The 14,834-nt window shown below is 45.0% G+C and overlaps 1 protein-coding gene and 1 non-coding gene across 2 annotated transcripts; both read left to right on the top strand.

Annotated features, from left to right (window-relative positions):
* The first annotated feature begins 947 nt into the window (after positions 1-947).
* On the top strand, positions 948-14,039 carry FUCA1 (alpha-L-fucosidase 1). The gene is made up of 8 exons (XM_027060098.2): positions 948-1,392; positions 3,262-3,396; positions 5,293-5,430; positions 7,349-7,454; positions 9,941-10,141; positions 11,614-11,804; positions 12,945-13,044; positions 13,266-14,039. The coding sequence occupies exons 1-8, from the start codon at positions 1,016-1,018 to the stop codon at positions 13,404-13,406; spliced, it is 1,389 nt and encodes a 462-aa protein (XP_026915899.2). The 5' UTR covers positions 948-1,015; the 3' UTR covers positions 13,407-14,039.
* Positions 14,040-14,468: 429 nt separating this feature from the next.
* Positions 14,469-14,608, top strand: LOC113599715 (U4 spliceosomal RNA). Its single transcript, XR_008295687.1, has one exon. It is a non-coding gene; the product is annotated as a U4 spliceosomal RNA (small nuclear RNA).
* Positions 14,609-14,834: the final 226 nt, after the last annotated feature.

Here is a 14,834-nt window from a genome sequence, read left to right as displayed (position 1 = left end):
CGTGGGGACTGGCTGTGCCACATGGGGTCATTGGGCTTCCCCCACCTGATGGCCTCACTTGTTTGAGCACACAGCGTGTAAAAGGGTAGAGGAGCTGGTGACATCCCTGAGAGACAAAGTTGACACGGGAGCTCCTTGGGCCTGGGGCTCTCAATTTTCTCACTCTGCTCTTCTAAAAACGTTCCTTAGTGGCAGCCTGTGCCCGGGTCTTGTTTTTTTGTTTGGTTTTGTTTCATTTGTTTATTTTTAATTTACATCCAAGTTAGTTAGCATATAGAGCAATAATGATTTCAGGGGTAGATTCCAGTGATTCATCCCCTATGTATAACACCCAGTGCTCATCCCAACAAATGTCTTCCTCAATGCCCCTTGACCATTTAGCCCATCCCCCCCACCCACAGCCCCTCCAGCCACCCTTGGTTTGTTCTCTAGAGTCTCATTTTTCCAATTAGATATTACACTCTTTGAATTGCCTCAGAATGCCCAAAGCAAGTTCAATAAATATTAGACGGGCACAGTGACCACAGAGGCTCTTCCTCTTTCGGCTCCCACTCTTCCCCCTCTTCTTCCCTGGCAATGCCTCCACCATCCCTCTAGCCCGCATTTCTGCCTGGGCCGTCACTATGCCCTTCCATCTGGTATTCCTGCCTCCAGGCTGGCTCTTCTCTACTAACGTTCGAAAAGTCCTCTATGGCTCCCAATGACAAAATGCACTAGTCCCAGCTCTCAGCACTCGCCAGGCCTTCCTCACCCCCACGATTTAACCCAGCTGTGACTTCCTCATCCCTCAGGGATCACGGTCAACGACCCTTTGCGTTTTTCTCCTTTTGAGCGCCAGAGGGCGCTGCAGGAAAAGCCGCGGCGGAGAGGAACACAGTCGCCAAGCCGCCTAGGTTGACACGCCCCTTTTCCCCTCCGAGCCAATCATTAGTTAGAGTAGGCGGAACCGGGCGGCCCGCATCTGCGCGTTAGGAAGCGGAGAGGAGGCTCGGAGTCCGCCACTCGGTGCTTCGAAATGAAGTCGCGGGCGGTGGGCGCCGGGCTGGTGCTGCTGCTGCTGCCGGTGCTGCTCCGAGCCGCATACGTGCGCGGGTTCCGGCCTCAGCCCCGTTATACCCCGGACTGGCAGAGTCTGGACTCCCGGCCACTGCCGGAGTGGTTCGACAAGGCCAAGTTCGGGGTGTTCGTGCACTGGGGCGTGTTCTCGGTGCCGGCCTGGGGCAGCGAGTGGTTCTGGTGGCACTGGAAGGGCGAGGGGCTGCCGCAGTACGAGCGGTTCATGAGCGACAACTACCCGCCCGGCTTCAGCTACGCCGACTTCGGGCCGCAGTTCACCGCGCGCTTCTTCAACCCGGACAGCTGGGCGGATCTCTTCCAGGCGGCCGGGGCCAAGTGAGTGTCGCCGCGGGGACCGGCGGAGCTCGCGTTCCCGGCTCGGGCTGACGTTGGGCAGGTGGGAACTGAGTGGGGGCGGGGCGGGGAGGCGAGGCCGCTGTCCCCGGGTCGCACGGCTGCCCGGCTGAGTTAATGTCCCCCCGGGGCCTGTGATTTGCCTCCTGAAGGATGCAGAACTGAATGTAGCACTCCTGATCAGGAGAAGGCGCGTCTGCTGGGGGGTTCGAAACAAATAAAACTTTCAGGGAGGTGGTGGGCTGGAAAGCCCCCTGGTCTACACCTGTTGATCGAGACGATTGAGCTCTGATACCTCATGTCCTTCCAGGTCAACAAGACAATCAGGATTCCAGAATTTTAATCCATTGGTCTGGAGTTTTGTTACCTCCCTGCAGCCTCCTTCCATGGTGATAGAAAGGGGTGTATTTAGTTCGTTTCAGCCTTAATATCTCCCAGGGGAAGAGGGAGGGGAGGGGAGTTCTGGTGTGCAGTCCATTTGGACAACAGTACCAGTTGTCACTCACCTGCTCTTCTCAGTGCCCTGCACACAGAAAGTGCTCAAGAAATGTCTGAACTGTTTTGATAACTGTTGGAGCTTGAGTGTGGTCGGTGCAGAGAACTGAGAGTGTGGCATGCTGAAATGGGGAAGGGAGAGGCTGTTAAAGGCTGGGGCCAATCCTGAAGGACTAATCCATGAGGGCAGTGTGTGAAGTCAGGTGTGAAGTGAGGGGACGGTTCCCTTCAGCTTCTGGAAGAATCAGCTTGGCGGCCGGGAGGGAAGCAGGTTGGAAGAGGGTAAGAATGGAGGCAGGGAGGTTTCTGGGCTCCTGGCTTAGAGTGGCCTTCCACCCTTACCTTGTCTTCTCAGTCATTTTCTGGGTTTTAGTTTCTCTTGGATAAGTTCTTTTGTCCTAAAGAAAAATTACAGCTGACTCTTACTAGTGTTTGCCAATAAATGTGTGGGAACATAAGGCCTGACCAAATGGAGGAGGTGGTCACTGTCTAATGGGAGCCTTAGAGATCCATACTTTACAAATGACAAAAAATTAAAATCTGGGAGACATCCTTTGTCCAGACCCCTTATTTTGTAGCCCAGGTGACTAGCCCAGACAGGAAGCCCTTCCCAGGAAGGGAACTAATGTCCTGCATCCAAATCTCATGACTCCAAGGCGAAGGTTCTTTCCACCACACCAGGGGTCTGCATACTGTGGCCCGAGAGATGGGTCCCCTCCGCCTGTTTCTATAAGTTCCATGAGATGAGAATGAGTTTTACATTTTAAAGGGTTTAAAAAAGAAAAAGGATATGCTACGGAGAGGAGTGGGGGCCACAAAGGCTGAAGTACTATCTATCTGGCCTTTCAAGTCTTAGAGCTCCCTACTACAGCCAGTGATTAAATTATCACGTGCAGGCTTCCTCTGTTTTTCTGCCATTAAAGCAAGTGAGATGTTGAGTGATTCGGTTGTTATGTCGACATTTTTCTCCCCAGTTCTTTTGGTCTTTTGTCACCTCTGTAAGTGAGAGGCAATCCAGGTGACCTTTGCCTTTACTTTTCTACTATCTGCGATTTCCAGAACCGGAGAGCTAAGGTGCACTTCTTTTCCCTTATCTACTCCTCCCTTCCCTCTGGGCGTCCTCCTTGGCTGGGGACTAAAGAATTGTCCTTAAGTTTGCTTCCATTCCTAAAACTCCCCATGGGGGTTTGTGACTGCAGCAGCTCCCTGGGTGTCGCTAATGCAATTACCCATGCAAGTACGGTTTCTGTAATCAAGTTCTCCGGACCATTTTTAAAACCCTCAGGCATGCTGGGTAAGTTCACGCTTGTGGCCCACCGCCTGCTTCCTTTGCTCATGTAGTTTTGATGTCCACAGATACGTAGTCCTGACAACAAAGCATCACGAAGGCTTCACAAACTGGCCAAGTCCTGTGTCTTGGAACTGGAACTCCAAGGATGTGGGTCCCCATCGCGATTTGGTTGGTGAGTTGGGAAAAGCTGTTCAGAAGAGGTAGGTATCTACAGATGGTTACTCTCTCGTGTCTTTTGATGCACCATTTCTCTCCGATCTTACGTGTCGTCTAAGTTTACGTTCAGCGAGTAGCCTGGCCTTTGAATTAGCAGGCTCTGATGCCCAGCACTTTTCATGCCTGAACTTTTCATGATACCGTGAGAGAAGGTCATGGCCTTGTTTAGGTGAAGGATACCCAGAGTAGCCCACCATGCCTCATTTGCACTCTGTGAAGGATTCTTTCTGGAAGGCCTTGCAACCCAAGGCCTTTGCTAGTGGCTGATGAAGGACTGGGTCTGTCGTTTTTGTGTCCCCCTTAGCTGTCAACATACAGCTTTGCAGGCATTCGGAGAAAGTTTGGATGAGTGGTAGATCCAGAGGGAACTGAAAAGGGCAGTTAGAGCAGCCAAAAAGTGAGGTAAGGAGCCGCTTGGTTGATTCTAATTAATGCTTCCTAACGTTTATCGACTTAATAAGAAGTAACTTTCCCAAGGGGCGCCTGGGGGCTCAGTCAGTTAAGCATCAGACTCTTGATTTCGGCTCAGGTCATGCTCTCACTGTTCCTGGGATGGAGCCCCCCCCCACATGAGGCTCTGTGCCAAGAGCTCGGAGCCTACTTGGGATTTTCTCTCCTTCTCTCTGCTGGTGCGCTCACTCCCTCTCTCTCTCTCTCTCTCTCTCTCTCTCAAATAAACGTTAAACATTAAAAAAAAAAAAAAAAAAAAGTAACTTCCCAAGATCAAAGAGCTAGGAAATGGTAGAAGTGGGCTTTGAACCCCATTATCCTGGTTTTGTGCCCTACAATTCTAGGTATGTTTGCCTGTGGAGAGGAAAAGTAGTATTTGTCCCCTGCCCAATCCCGCTCTTTTGTGATTTGGTAAACTTGCTGCCCTGTTTCAGGGGTAGGCCAGCTGCCTGTTTGTATAAATAAAGTTTGATTGGAACACAGTTACGTCCACTCATTTATGGGTTATGTCTGGGGCTGCTTCAGGCTGCAACTTCAGAGTTGTGATAGAGACCGTGAGGCCCACAAAGTCTAAAATGCTATGTGGCCATAAAGAAAGCGTTTACTGACTCTGGTCACCTGTTCAATATTCAGTCTCCCAATGCTGTGCTTGGCTCACAGTCCTGCTGTAAAACTCTGAGATGTTGATGAGATCTGGATTTTACCATCCTTGATTTTTACCTTCTTTGTACCCGGTTAGGCCCCAGGTCATATGATGAAACACTTAACTCTATTGCTTTCTGCCTTATCTGTGCGGTTGCAATGTTATCCTTACTTCTTACTGAGTATAGCATTTCTGTGACACTCACCACTTAGAACTCAAAACAAGTTTTATTGTGTACAAAAATAGGTCACTTTGACCCTTTTTCATTTTGGCTAAGAATTCTCAACATTTCAATGTTAAGAACTATTAGGAAATCTTAGGTAAATGAAACAATAAACCTGTATTCATTAATTTCAACTAAATAGAAAATGTTGCTAATGATCACTTCTGAGAGATAAGATTTTGGATATTCTTTATATTTTTTTCTATTTTCCAGTATCTTTACAATATGTATTCTTTCTTACGACTGACAGAGAAAAACAGTTCTTAAAAAAGAACTATGTGTCATTACTGAGATAATGGACATAGATAAAATGTGGTTTAAATAACATTTGGTGTTAAGATAGTTATGTATAAAAAATAGTCATGTGTATTATCAAAAACCCAATCATCTTGTTTAAGTTAATGATAAGACATAATTTAAGGAAATGGTTTGGGATCCCACTGCCCTGCATACCCTTACGGGTGAGTTTTGAGGAGATGTAAAATGCTGTCACTGATTTTTCTTAAACTAAATTATTTTTTTCTTTGCTTACTGGACAGGTACTGTTCTGTTTTTCTTTTTCAGGAACATGCGTTATGGACTCTATCACTCACTTTTAGAATGGTTCCACCCACTCTACCTACTTGATAAGAAAAATGGCTTCAAAACACAGCATTTTGTCCATGCAAAAACAATGCCAGAACTGTACGACCTTGTTTACAGGTAAAAAAAAAAAAAAAAAAATTCTTTTTGGTCTTATGACTTTTATCAGTGAAATTAGAGCTTCCTATAGGATACTGTTAAGTTGGGAGGAAGGGGAAAGGAAGGACTATGGAAAAAAATCTACAAGACATCAAAATAAGAATGGTGGTTTGTATTAAGACAGAGTATATTTTTTTCCTCCTCTACTTCTCAAAACTCCCATAATGTGGTCATAATTGTCTTTATAGGTTAAAATGAACAAAACCAAGGATGGTGGTTAAGTCAAAACTTCAGTCCCTCTTTACATGTAGTTTTCTCTGTCGGGACCTTGCAGAGGGGCAACAAGGCCCAAAGAACCCTGCGTAGGATTTGGCATCCGGCAGATTTGCATTTGAACCCTGGCTCTTGTTACAAGCCTTAAATGACTACCCTTCTGAGCCTCAGATTCTCACCATGTAAAGTAGGGAAATAATGCCTTTTACATAGGGCTCAGACGATATGTGAAAAGTATCTGTCACCTTGCCTGTACAGAAAAAGGGTGGCGTTATCATTATTATCATTAAAACGATCACTTTCGCATTGGGGTTCATCACTAGTCTTCACCATGTTTTATTTCTAGTTTGCCCTTCTCACACCTGGGCATGCCACCTCGTAGAGGACGGTGAACCTTTAAGACTCTAGCGGCAGCCATCTCTGCCTGGACTCTCATTTTAGACCAAAACAAAAACAAAACTCCTTGCGTCCAGATGACTTCCCTAAGGAAATGGTACGGTTGTAAGAGACCCGCAGAGGTTCGGAGTCCCGACAGAACTGGATCTGAAACCCGGTTCTTTTTCTTGCTGGCTGTATGGCCTTGAACAAACTCCTTAATCTGTCTAGATCTCAGTTTCTTTATCTGTGAAAGGAGGTTAATAGACACTGCAGGGCTGTTGTGAAAACTAATGAGGTAATGATGAGTATAAAGTGCCTAGTACAGTTTCTCATACACGGTACCACACAGTTCACCTGCGTTATATCTTGCCTCTCAGACAGGCAGTCTTTTTCCTGAAATCCACTTGCTCTCCTGCTTACAGAGCACAGCACAGGATCAGGATCGGGTAAATTTGCACTTGAGTTTCAGCTCCTATTACTTACAGGCTTTGCCACCTAAAACACACTGCCCTGCTGAGCATCAGGTTCTTGCTCTCTAAATGGGAATAATCGTGCTTACCTCATAGGTGCGTGTGCTCACGCCGCATAGAGCTCAGAGTGTCAATATGTGAAAGGTGCAGCTGTGGCTCAAGTGGACTCAGAAGATCCTTTATAGTTGAAGCTATGGCAGTTGTCCAAAAACAGCACATTTGGTGGAATAGTTGAAGGTTTTTTTTTTTTTAACATTTATTCATTTTTGAGAGACAGTGTGAGTGGGGGAGGGGCAGAGAGAGAGAGGGAGACACAGAATCCGAAGCGGGCTCCAGGCTCTGAGCTGTCAGCACAGAGCCTGATGCGGGACTAGAACTCACAGACCACGAGATCATGACCTGAGCTGAAGTCGGACGCTTAACCGGCTGAGCCACCCAGGCGCCCCGAAGCGCTTAATACATCTTAAAAGCAGACACCTTAATCCTACAGTTCTGGAGCACCACTCTTGATCAGAAGTAGTTGCTGGAAGGAAATCAAATCGTATATATACTGATTACGACTCTTTTTTCGGAAGACATTGAAAAAAGATTAGGAGGAAATGTACCAAAATATTGTGTATTAAACAGCAGTTATATGAGGAACCATAACAGTTACAGCTGTTGTTTTTGTCTCTTTAGTTTTCCACATTCTCTGCACCATGTAATTTTTTGGTACTTTCAAAACGGGAGAAATTTTTATATTTGTTGCAAAATAGATCCGTAAGACCTTACTGCGAACAGATTCAGATGATAAACTTTCCTAATTGTGTATCTTTCAGGTATGAACCTGACTTGATTTGGTCTGATGGAGAGTGGGAATGTCCTGATACTTACTGGAACTCTACAGAGTTTCTTTCTTGGCTCTACAATGATAGCCCAGTCAAGGCATGTGATTGTATGACTTCTCTCTTATTTGTCTGTTATGAGAAAAGAAAGAGTAAGGAGCCAAGATCTGGAGTAATAACGGTGACAACAGCAGCAATAATAAATACTAATAGCAACGTGGAGGTGGTAGGGACCAGGGGACTTCATGGATAGTAAAGGTTTCTCCTTTTCCCCCCTTCCTTAGAGTATAAGCTTTTCTTTTTCTTCTTTAATTCTTGATTAAAAAAAAATTTTTTTAATATTGACTTGTTCTTGAGAGACAGAGCACGAATGGGAGAGGAGCAGAGAGAGAGGGAGACAGAATCCGAAGCAGGCTCCAGGCCCTGAGCTGTCAGCACAGAGCCCGACACAGGGCTCGAACTCACAGATCGTGAGATCATGACCTGAGCTGAAGTTGGACGCTCAATGGACTGAGCCACCTTTGATTCTTTTTTTTTTTTTTTTTTAATATATGAAATTTATTGTCAAATTGGTTTCCATACAACACCCAGTGCTCATCCCAAAAGGCCACCTTTGATTCTTGACTTTGACAACAGAGGTTTACATCTTGTTAAATTTAAGGAGTAGAATAGAAGCAGTATGTAGAAATCCCAGAGACTTAGAGAAAGTAAAATAAACTATTAAGCACATGAACATTATAAATGAAAAAAAAAACAAAAAAAAACCCCAGCCCCCCCCAAATTAATAGACAAAACATAAAAATTAAATAATGGGAATGAGATGTACATATTTATGACTGTACCTAATCGTGTTGGTCATGTGGTTTAACTCTCGAGGAAATTTCCTTTCCCTTCTATCCAAATCCTTGACGGAACTTTGCCTCCCTCCCCTCCCCCTCCCCCTCCCCCCTGCTACATACTCAGCACTATGACACTGTATAGCTGCCCATTTCTGGTTTGTATTTCCGTACGCTTACAAAGTCACAGAAGCCTGGGTCTTCACCGCACAAAAATTTAACAATTCTGCATATTCTGGATTTGTTGTGGATTTTCAAGAAAAATCCAAGTATAGCACCAGGTTGTACTGAGCTATCTTGGTAGATTCATAAACCTCCTAAGGAGCTTATTGGGTAACTGTTACTAAATTCAGGAGGTAAAAAGGGGAAAACCGATGTGACAACTAGAAATTAAGAGTGGTTTTCTGGGATTTGCCAAGTGTGGAGGGACTCGGGGGCACAGCTTAAAACGGGCTTTCCCCAAGGTGCTCACCCTGGACCGGCTCCGATGTGCACCCTTGGGTGGGACGCTGCAGGTGCTGTTCTGCACGCTCTTGTTCTACGCTTTCTTGTGCGTTAGGAAGGAGGGTTATTTCGGAGCTATGCTCATCTCGGGAAAGTGCTTTTAGGAGAAGTCCCTTTCCCTTACTGCTCCTTCTGTCCGTAATTCCCACATGGCTCCCTCCTGTGCTTCCTCCAGTCTTCCCCCAGAGCTCATCTGATTCATGCAGCCTTCCTAGTCCCCCTGTCTGAAACCGCAGCATGCCCCTGTCTCCCTGCTGGCTTTTTCCCTTAGCACTACCTGGCTTAACATTTTTCAGATGTCACTTGCCTTGTTTCTTAACTCTCTCTCACTAAAGGGTCAGCTTTCTGAGGGCAAGGTTTTGGGTCTATTCATTGCTACATCCCCAACCCCAAGAACAGTACTTAGCCAGTTAGGCACCTAATAAGTATTAGTTAAATGTTAACTAAATCTGGCTCCTGACAATTCATATTCTTTGCTAGAATTAAGAAACACTCCCGGATTAGTGTTTCCCCTTTAAGTTAGGTAATTAACTCTGCTGTGCTGTCATATTGTCCACACGTCTGTCTCCTCAGCCAGTCTCTGCTGGATCTCTAAGGACAAAAACTGTTTTATTCACCTTAGATATGCCAGCACGAGCATAATGGTAGTATTAATCATTAACATTGAGATAATCTGCGTAATTTCTCAGAGTTCAGAAAGATTTGATGGAAGGAAAAGAATATTTGCTGACTTTTCTTTACCTAGGGAAAGGAAGTCAGGGTTATATAGTGGAAAGCATCTTGGGCTGGGTTCACCTACCAGCTTCACAATCCCAGCTTCCTGAAACTCTGCCCAGGGATGTGACCTTGGGCAAGGCTTCTCTCCATTCGTCCTTTATAGAAGAAGTGGTTTACCAGGTGGTCTTTAAAACAGGCTCTCCCAGCTCTGACGTTACCTATGGGCCTAGCAGGGTTTCTCAGCCTAGCACTGTAGACATTTGGGGCTGGATGTTTTGTTGTGAGACATTTAACAGCATCCCTGGCCTCTACCCGTAGATAACAATAGCACCACCCCAACTGTGGCAACCAAAAATGTCTCTAGACTTTGCCAAAAGTCTCCAGAGTAAGACAGCCCCCAAATGAGAACCACTGTTGTAGACCAAGTCTGTTCCTTCTGTCCAGATACATACTTAATTTACCAAACAGCATTACATAAGGAAGCTAGGTGGTTTTACCTCTGGTGACCCAGTACTCTTTCTTCCTTTAGGACAAGGTAGTGGTAAACGACCGATGGGGTCAGAACTGTTCCTGTCACCATGGAGGATACTACAACTGTCAGGATAAATTCAAGCCAGAGAGCTTGCCAGACCACAAGTGGGAAATGTGTAGCTCCATAGACAAGGTCTCCTGGGGCTATCGTCGCAACATGGTGCTATCTGACGTCGCAACTGAGTGTGAAATCATTTCGGTAAGAACGCTTACGAGTTAGGTGTTTGTTAACTACTATCTCCAACTAGCTTTCTAACTAAGAGTGGTGGGAGCATTCTGGGATGGAAGTGCAGGTCGATCTATCGACCCACTGGGGTCGTTGAACATACCCACAGAAACCTGTCCTAAGGAAATCATTGTAATTACAGAAGAAGGTTTTACATACAGAGATGTTCTTCCCAGGATTATCTGCAGTTGGACATGTGGGTTGTGTTCATTTCTGGCAGCCATAAGGAGATATTTAAGTAGATTTGGGGATTTTCTTTGACTATTAAAAAGTTTATGAATGTAATATTGGGTCAGTGCCTGGGGATTGCGTGAAAAAATAAGTTATGAATTACCACAGCTATATAAAATCTATTTCCACTGCATAGGAAAAAGACCAGAAGGGAGTATCAAAAGTTGGTGGTGTAGTGTCTTTGGGATACTGTGACAAGTTCTCCTTTTTAAAATTTTATGAGTGTAACCATAATTTTTCTGGGCCTCCTTGAAGTGCACCTGTTTGAGGTCATAGTAAATACACACACACACACACACACACACACACACACCCCACTCCAGAAGCCTTGAAGAATATATTTCTTTACAGCATCTTTTCCCAGAGAGGCAGCATATACATTTATGTAGCCCATTTCTTTTTTTTTTTTTAATGTTTATTTATTTATTTTTGAGAGAGGAAGAGAGACAGAGCACAAGTGGGGGAGGGTCAGAGAGAGAGGGAGACATAGAATCCCAAGCAGGCTCCAGGCTCTGAGCTGTCAGCACAGAGCCCGACGCGGGGCTCGAACCCACAAACCGTAAGATTAGGACCTGAGCCAAAGGCGGACACTAACCGACTGAGCCACCCAGGCTACATAGCCCATTTCATATAGAGCGTCCCGAATTCTGCAGATCTCTTCCATGTCCCCAAAGTGCCCCTAGCACCCCCTCAAAATCTCTCTTGTCTTATCCCCATATTCTCTCTATGTGGCTCCATGGGATCACATCACAGCAAAGTGTTTGGCCTCCCCTTCCCTGCTCACACTTTGCCCTTCTGACACATGACCTTCCCAGTGCGTGCCACACCGTGGGAAGTGCAGGCTGACACGGAAGCACCCATGATCACTTCCTGGAATTCAAGTTAATCTATTTCTCCACTCTGTAGCAGGATTTTTTCAGTTTTCTCATATAAGCCCCTCCTGCTTTCATAATGACAAAAAATATATGGCATTTTCAAAAGGGTAAAGGCTATTCACCAAAGGAGATTCTTTTTCTTAATACCTATGTGTTTCAGATTCTGTGTCTCCCTCTCTCTCTGACCCTCCCCCGTTCATGCTCTGTCTCTCTCTGTCTCAAAAATAAATAAACATTAAAAAAAAAATTTTTTTTTTAATAAAAAAATACCTATGTGTTCTCAACATCATGCTGGGCTTGGCACTCGTAGCTATGGTTTCACTGTTCTGCTCTCTCCAGGAACTGGTTCAGACAGTGAGCTTGGGAGGCAACTACCTTCTCAACATTGGACCAACTAAAGACGGGCTGATAGTTCCCATCTTCCAAGAAAGGCTTCTTGCTGTTGGGAAGTGGCTGAGCATCAATGGGGAGGCCATCTATTCCTCTAAACCGTGGAGGAAGCAACTGGAGAAGAACACGACGTCTGTGTGGTGAGCTTGTCCTTCGTTGCGGGCGGGAGCAGGACGGCGGCCCGTCCCAAACTGGCGTCTCCTCGGGTCCACAGTGTTAGAAGCCAGGCTGGAAGCCATCTTGATTGAGGAAACCCGGAGCCGTTCTTTTGCTGTTAAATTTGTACCCCAATTTATGTCTGAAGCCACCAGGATATCTTTGACTCATGAGAGGTGTGGTGGGCTTCGTGAAGGAAGGAGCCACGAGGCATCTGTTAACATACTTGACCTTGTTACCCTATCTCTAAAAATAGTAATAGCCAATACTTGCACAGCACCTACAGTGTGTTAGGCTCCAATCCAAATTCTTCCCATTCACATAATCCCCTTAGTAGCCCCACCAAGCGGACACTGTTATCATCCCCATGTTGCAAGTGAGAAGGGGACCCAGGGCAGTTCTATACAGTTCCTAACCCTAGGACCACAAAGCTAACTAGTGGAGAAGTTGTGATCGAAACTTGGAATTTCGAATCTAGTTATTTGACCCTGGGCCTGTGTTTTTCAAGTGCGAAGCAGGGCACAGATACTTAACTTCCTGGAGTTGTTGTGATGGTTAAGTGCGATAACTTATGTAAAGCGCCCGAGAGCATGCCCAGCGTATACAAAGTGCTCAGTGAAAAGTATCTGCAGGTGTTACACCATAGCACATAGGTCTTTGGATCAGGGGAAACACGTTCATTCTTCAGTTTCGAGTGAATTTCTATTTAGTGATTTTCATCCTCTTCTCTAAGCCTGGTGAACTCTCAGAGCAAATGCGTCTTTATTGTACATCTTGCCCTTGTTAGATCCTCTGCTGTTCTCCCACGGATTTGGGGTTGAAAAAAGATTTGAATAATAAGGGAAGTGGCTTCAATGTGAAATAACTAGTATAAGCGTTAAAATTTTTTCAAGAAAATGTCTAGCCCAGTAGAGCAGGAAAATGGAAGAGATCACCAAAAAGAGCCTTCCAAGGCTGTTTTCTTTCCTTCCTGCAGACCTGGTATCCAAGTAAGCATCACTTCCTAGCAGCAGTGACAGACTCAAGGTCTTGGAGTTGGTAGATAACTGAAAGGGAGATGTATAAGGTTATGTGTCAGGGTCACAAGCCAGGTATTTCTGACAACGGTGTTTCTTTTTTCCCAGGTATACCTCAAGAGAAACAACTGTTTATGCCATTTTCCTGCACTGGCCAGAAAATGGAGTCTTAAGCCTCGTATCCCCCATAACTACCTCGACTACACAGGTAAGGAGCCTCTCAGTCTGTCCTTTCTGAGTGGTAACTTTCTTTAAAGGAATGGGAGGTCATCTCTGTTTCTTCCCTTTGGCCCCAGTTTTCCCCCATTTTGATTCCCCTTTTAGACTGTCTGCCCTGCCCTGGCCCGGTGTGGCTGTGTCCCATCATGTTCAAGCCGTATCCTGTACTCAGTGCACTGATGTGTGATCATTCCCTTTTACTTTCTGCAGATAACGATGCTGGGGGTCCAAAAAGATCTGAAATGGTCTACAGATCCAGAAGGAGGTCTCCTCATTTATCTGCCCCAGTTACCACTCCTTACTCTCCCAGTTGACTTTGGTTGGACTATAAAGCTGGTAGGAGTGGAGTGACCACTGGAGCTCAGGCAGAACTGTCTTCTCTTTGCTGTTTTGATTTTCCTCTTATAGCACCATCGTTGTAATAAACTACTTCTCTACTCGGAGCTGGATTTTCCAACACATTTTAATCAAAGGAACTGAGTGTCTGTACTGATGTCTCTGTGGATCAGGGATCTGAGATCCATGGCTAGCATGTCTCTCTCTGAGCAGAAGGAACTAATCGGTTGAGCTCTGAGTTCATCCTTCTCTTCCTAACTCGGGAAATTCTCTACCCTGGAAACTTCCCTCCATTCTCTGTGTTCGAAACCTGTTTCCTTACTCAGTGACTTCAGGTAAAGAATAAGCCAGTCACCCTATTGCCTGTGGAAGGAGGTGAAAAAAGGTTTAGCAAGCTCAACCACATGCTGTTTACCTAGTGTCATTTGTCATCCCCACCCTTCCAAGAGGTGGAGAGCCTGGAAGGGAAAGAAGAGGCTTGCTAGACTGCAGGTGGTCAGCTCTTTGAAAGTTTCCAAAGCGAACTAGGGACTCAGAAGTCCAGTTTGTTTCCAGAGATATTATGAAGGAAATGAGTGTGATTCTGCCTTGCTTTTGAAAATACGATCAAATGAATAAATTTTTATGTCAAATCATTTCTACCAAAAAGCATGTTGTAGTCTTCTTCTCCCAGTTTGTATATGGACTGCTTATAAAAAGCTTTATATTTCTGTAAAAAGAAAAAAAAAAAAAAAGACTCGCCAAGTCTCCTTAATGCAGAACAGAGAACATAATTCCTTGGTTTTTTTGCTTCTCTAATACTGCTTCTTTTGAGTTGGCTACCAATTCAGCTCCCCCCCCCCCTTTAATTATAGATCTAATCAGATTTTCCATTTCTTTTTTATTTGGTAGATATATTTAGACATCTTAACACAACATTTAAGGAATGTTTGTTTTCTCAAGCCCATGGAATATTTATAAATACCAAAGGGACACTATCATACAGATGTCTGCAACATAATTAAAGGACCATAAAAACATAAAAACCTGGAGGAAAAAAGCCTATAGGTTTGGAAGTTTTAAAACATACTTTAAAATAACTTTGCACAGTGGCAGTATCATAGCCAATGAGGTTTATCCGAGGCATGATTATTGCTAATTAAAACATACTTTAAAATAACTCACGGATCAAAGAAGGCACCATACAGGGAATGAGAAAATGCTTAGAATAATATTGAGAACACTATGTACTGAACCTTGTGAGATGGAATGAAGTCTTTAGAGAGGATGCTGGGAAGATGGCAGAGAGGAGGCACCAGGAATCTATCTCCAGACCTGGACAACAATTGCACTGGCAGAATTTGATGCAACTTTTGTAGAACTGTGGAGTCTACCAAGGCTCCAACTTCCAGAGGAAGATTTGGATGGTAAATTGTGGTTAGTGTTGGTCAACTTAGCTGCCTA

The sequence above is a fragment of the Acinonyx jubatus genome, chromosome C1 (genome assembly GCF_027475565.1).
Source record: "Acinonyx jubatus isolate Ajub_Pintada_27869175 chromosome C1, VMU_Ajub_asm_v1.0, whole genome shotgun sequence".
Classification (NCBI taxonomy): Eukaryota; Metazoa; Chordata; class Mammalia; order Carnivora; family Felidae; genus Acinonyx; species Acinonyx jubatus.
Note: the sequence above shows the minus strand (reverse complement) of the source record. Positions and strands in the feature narration are given on the sequence as shown.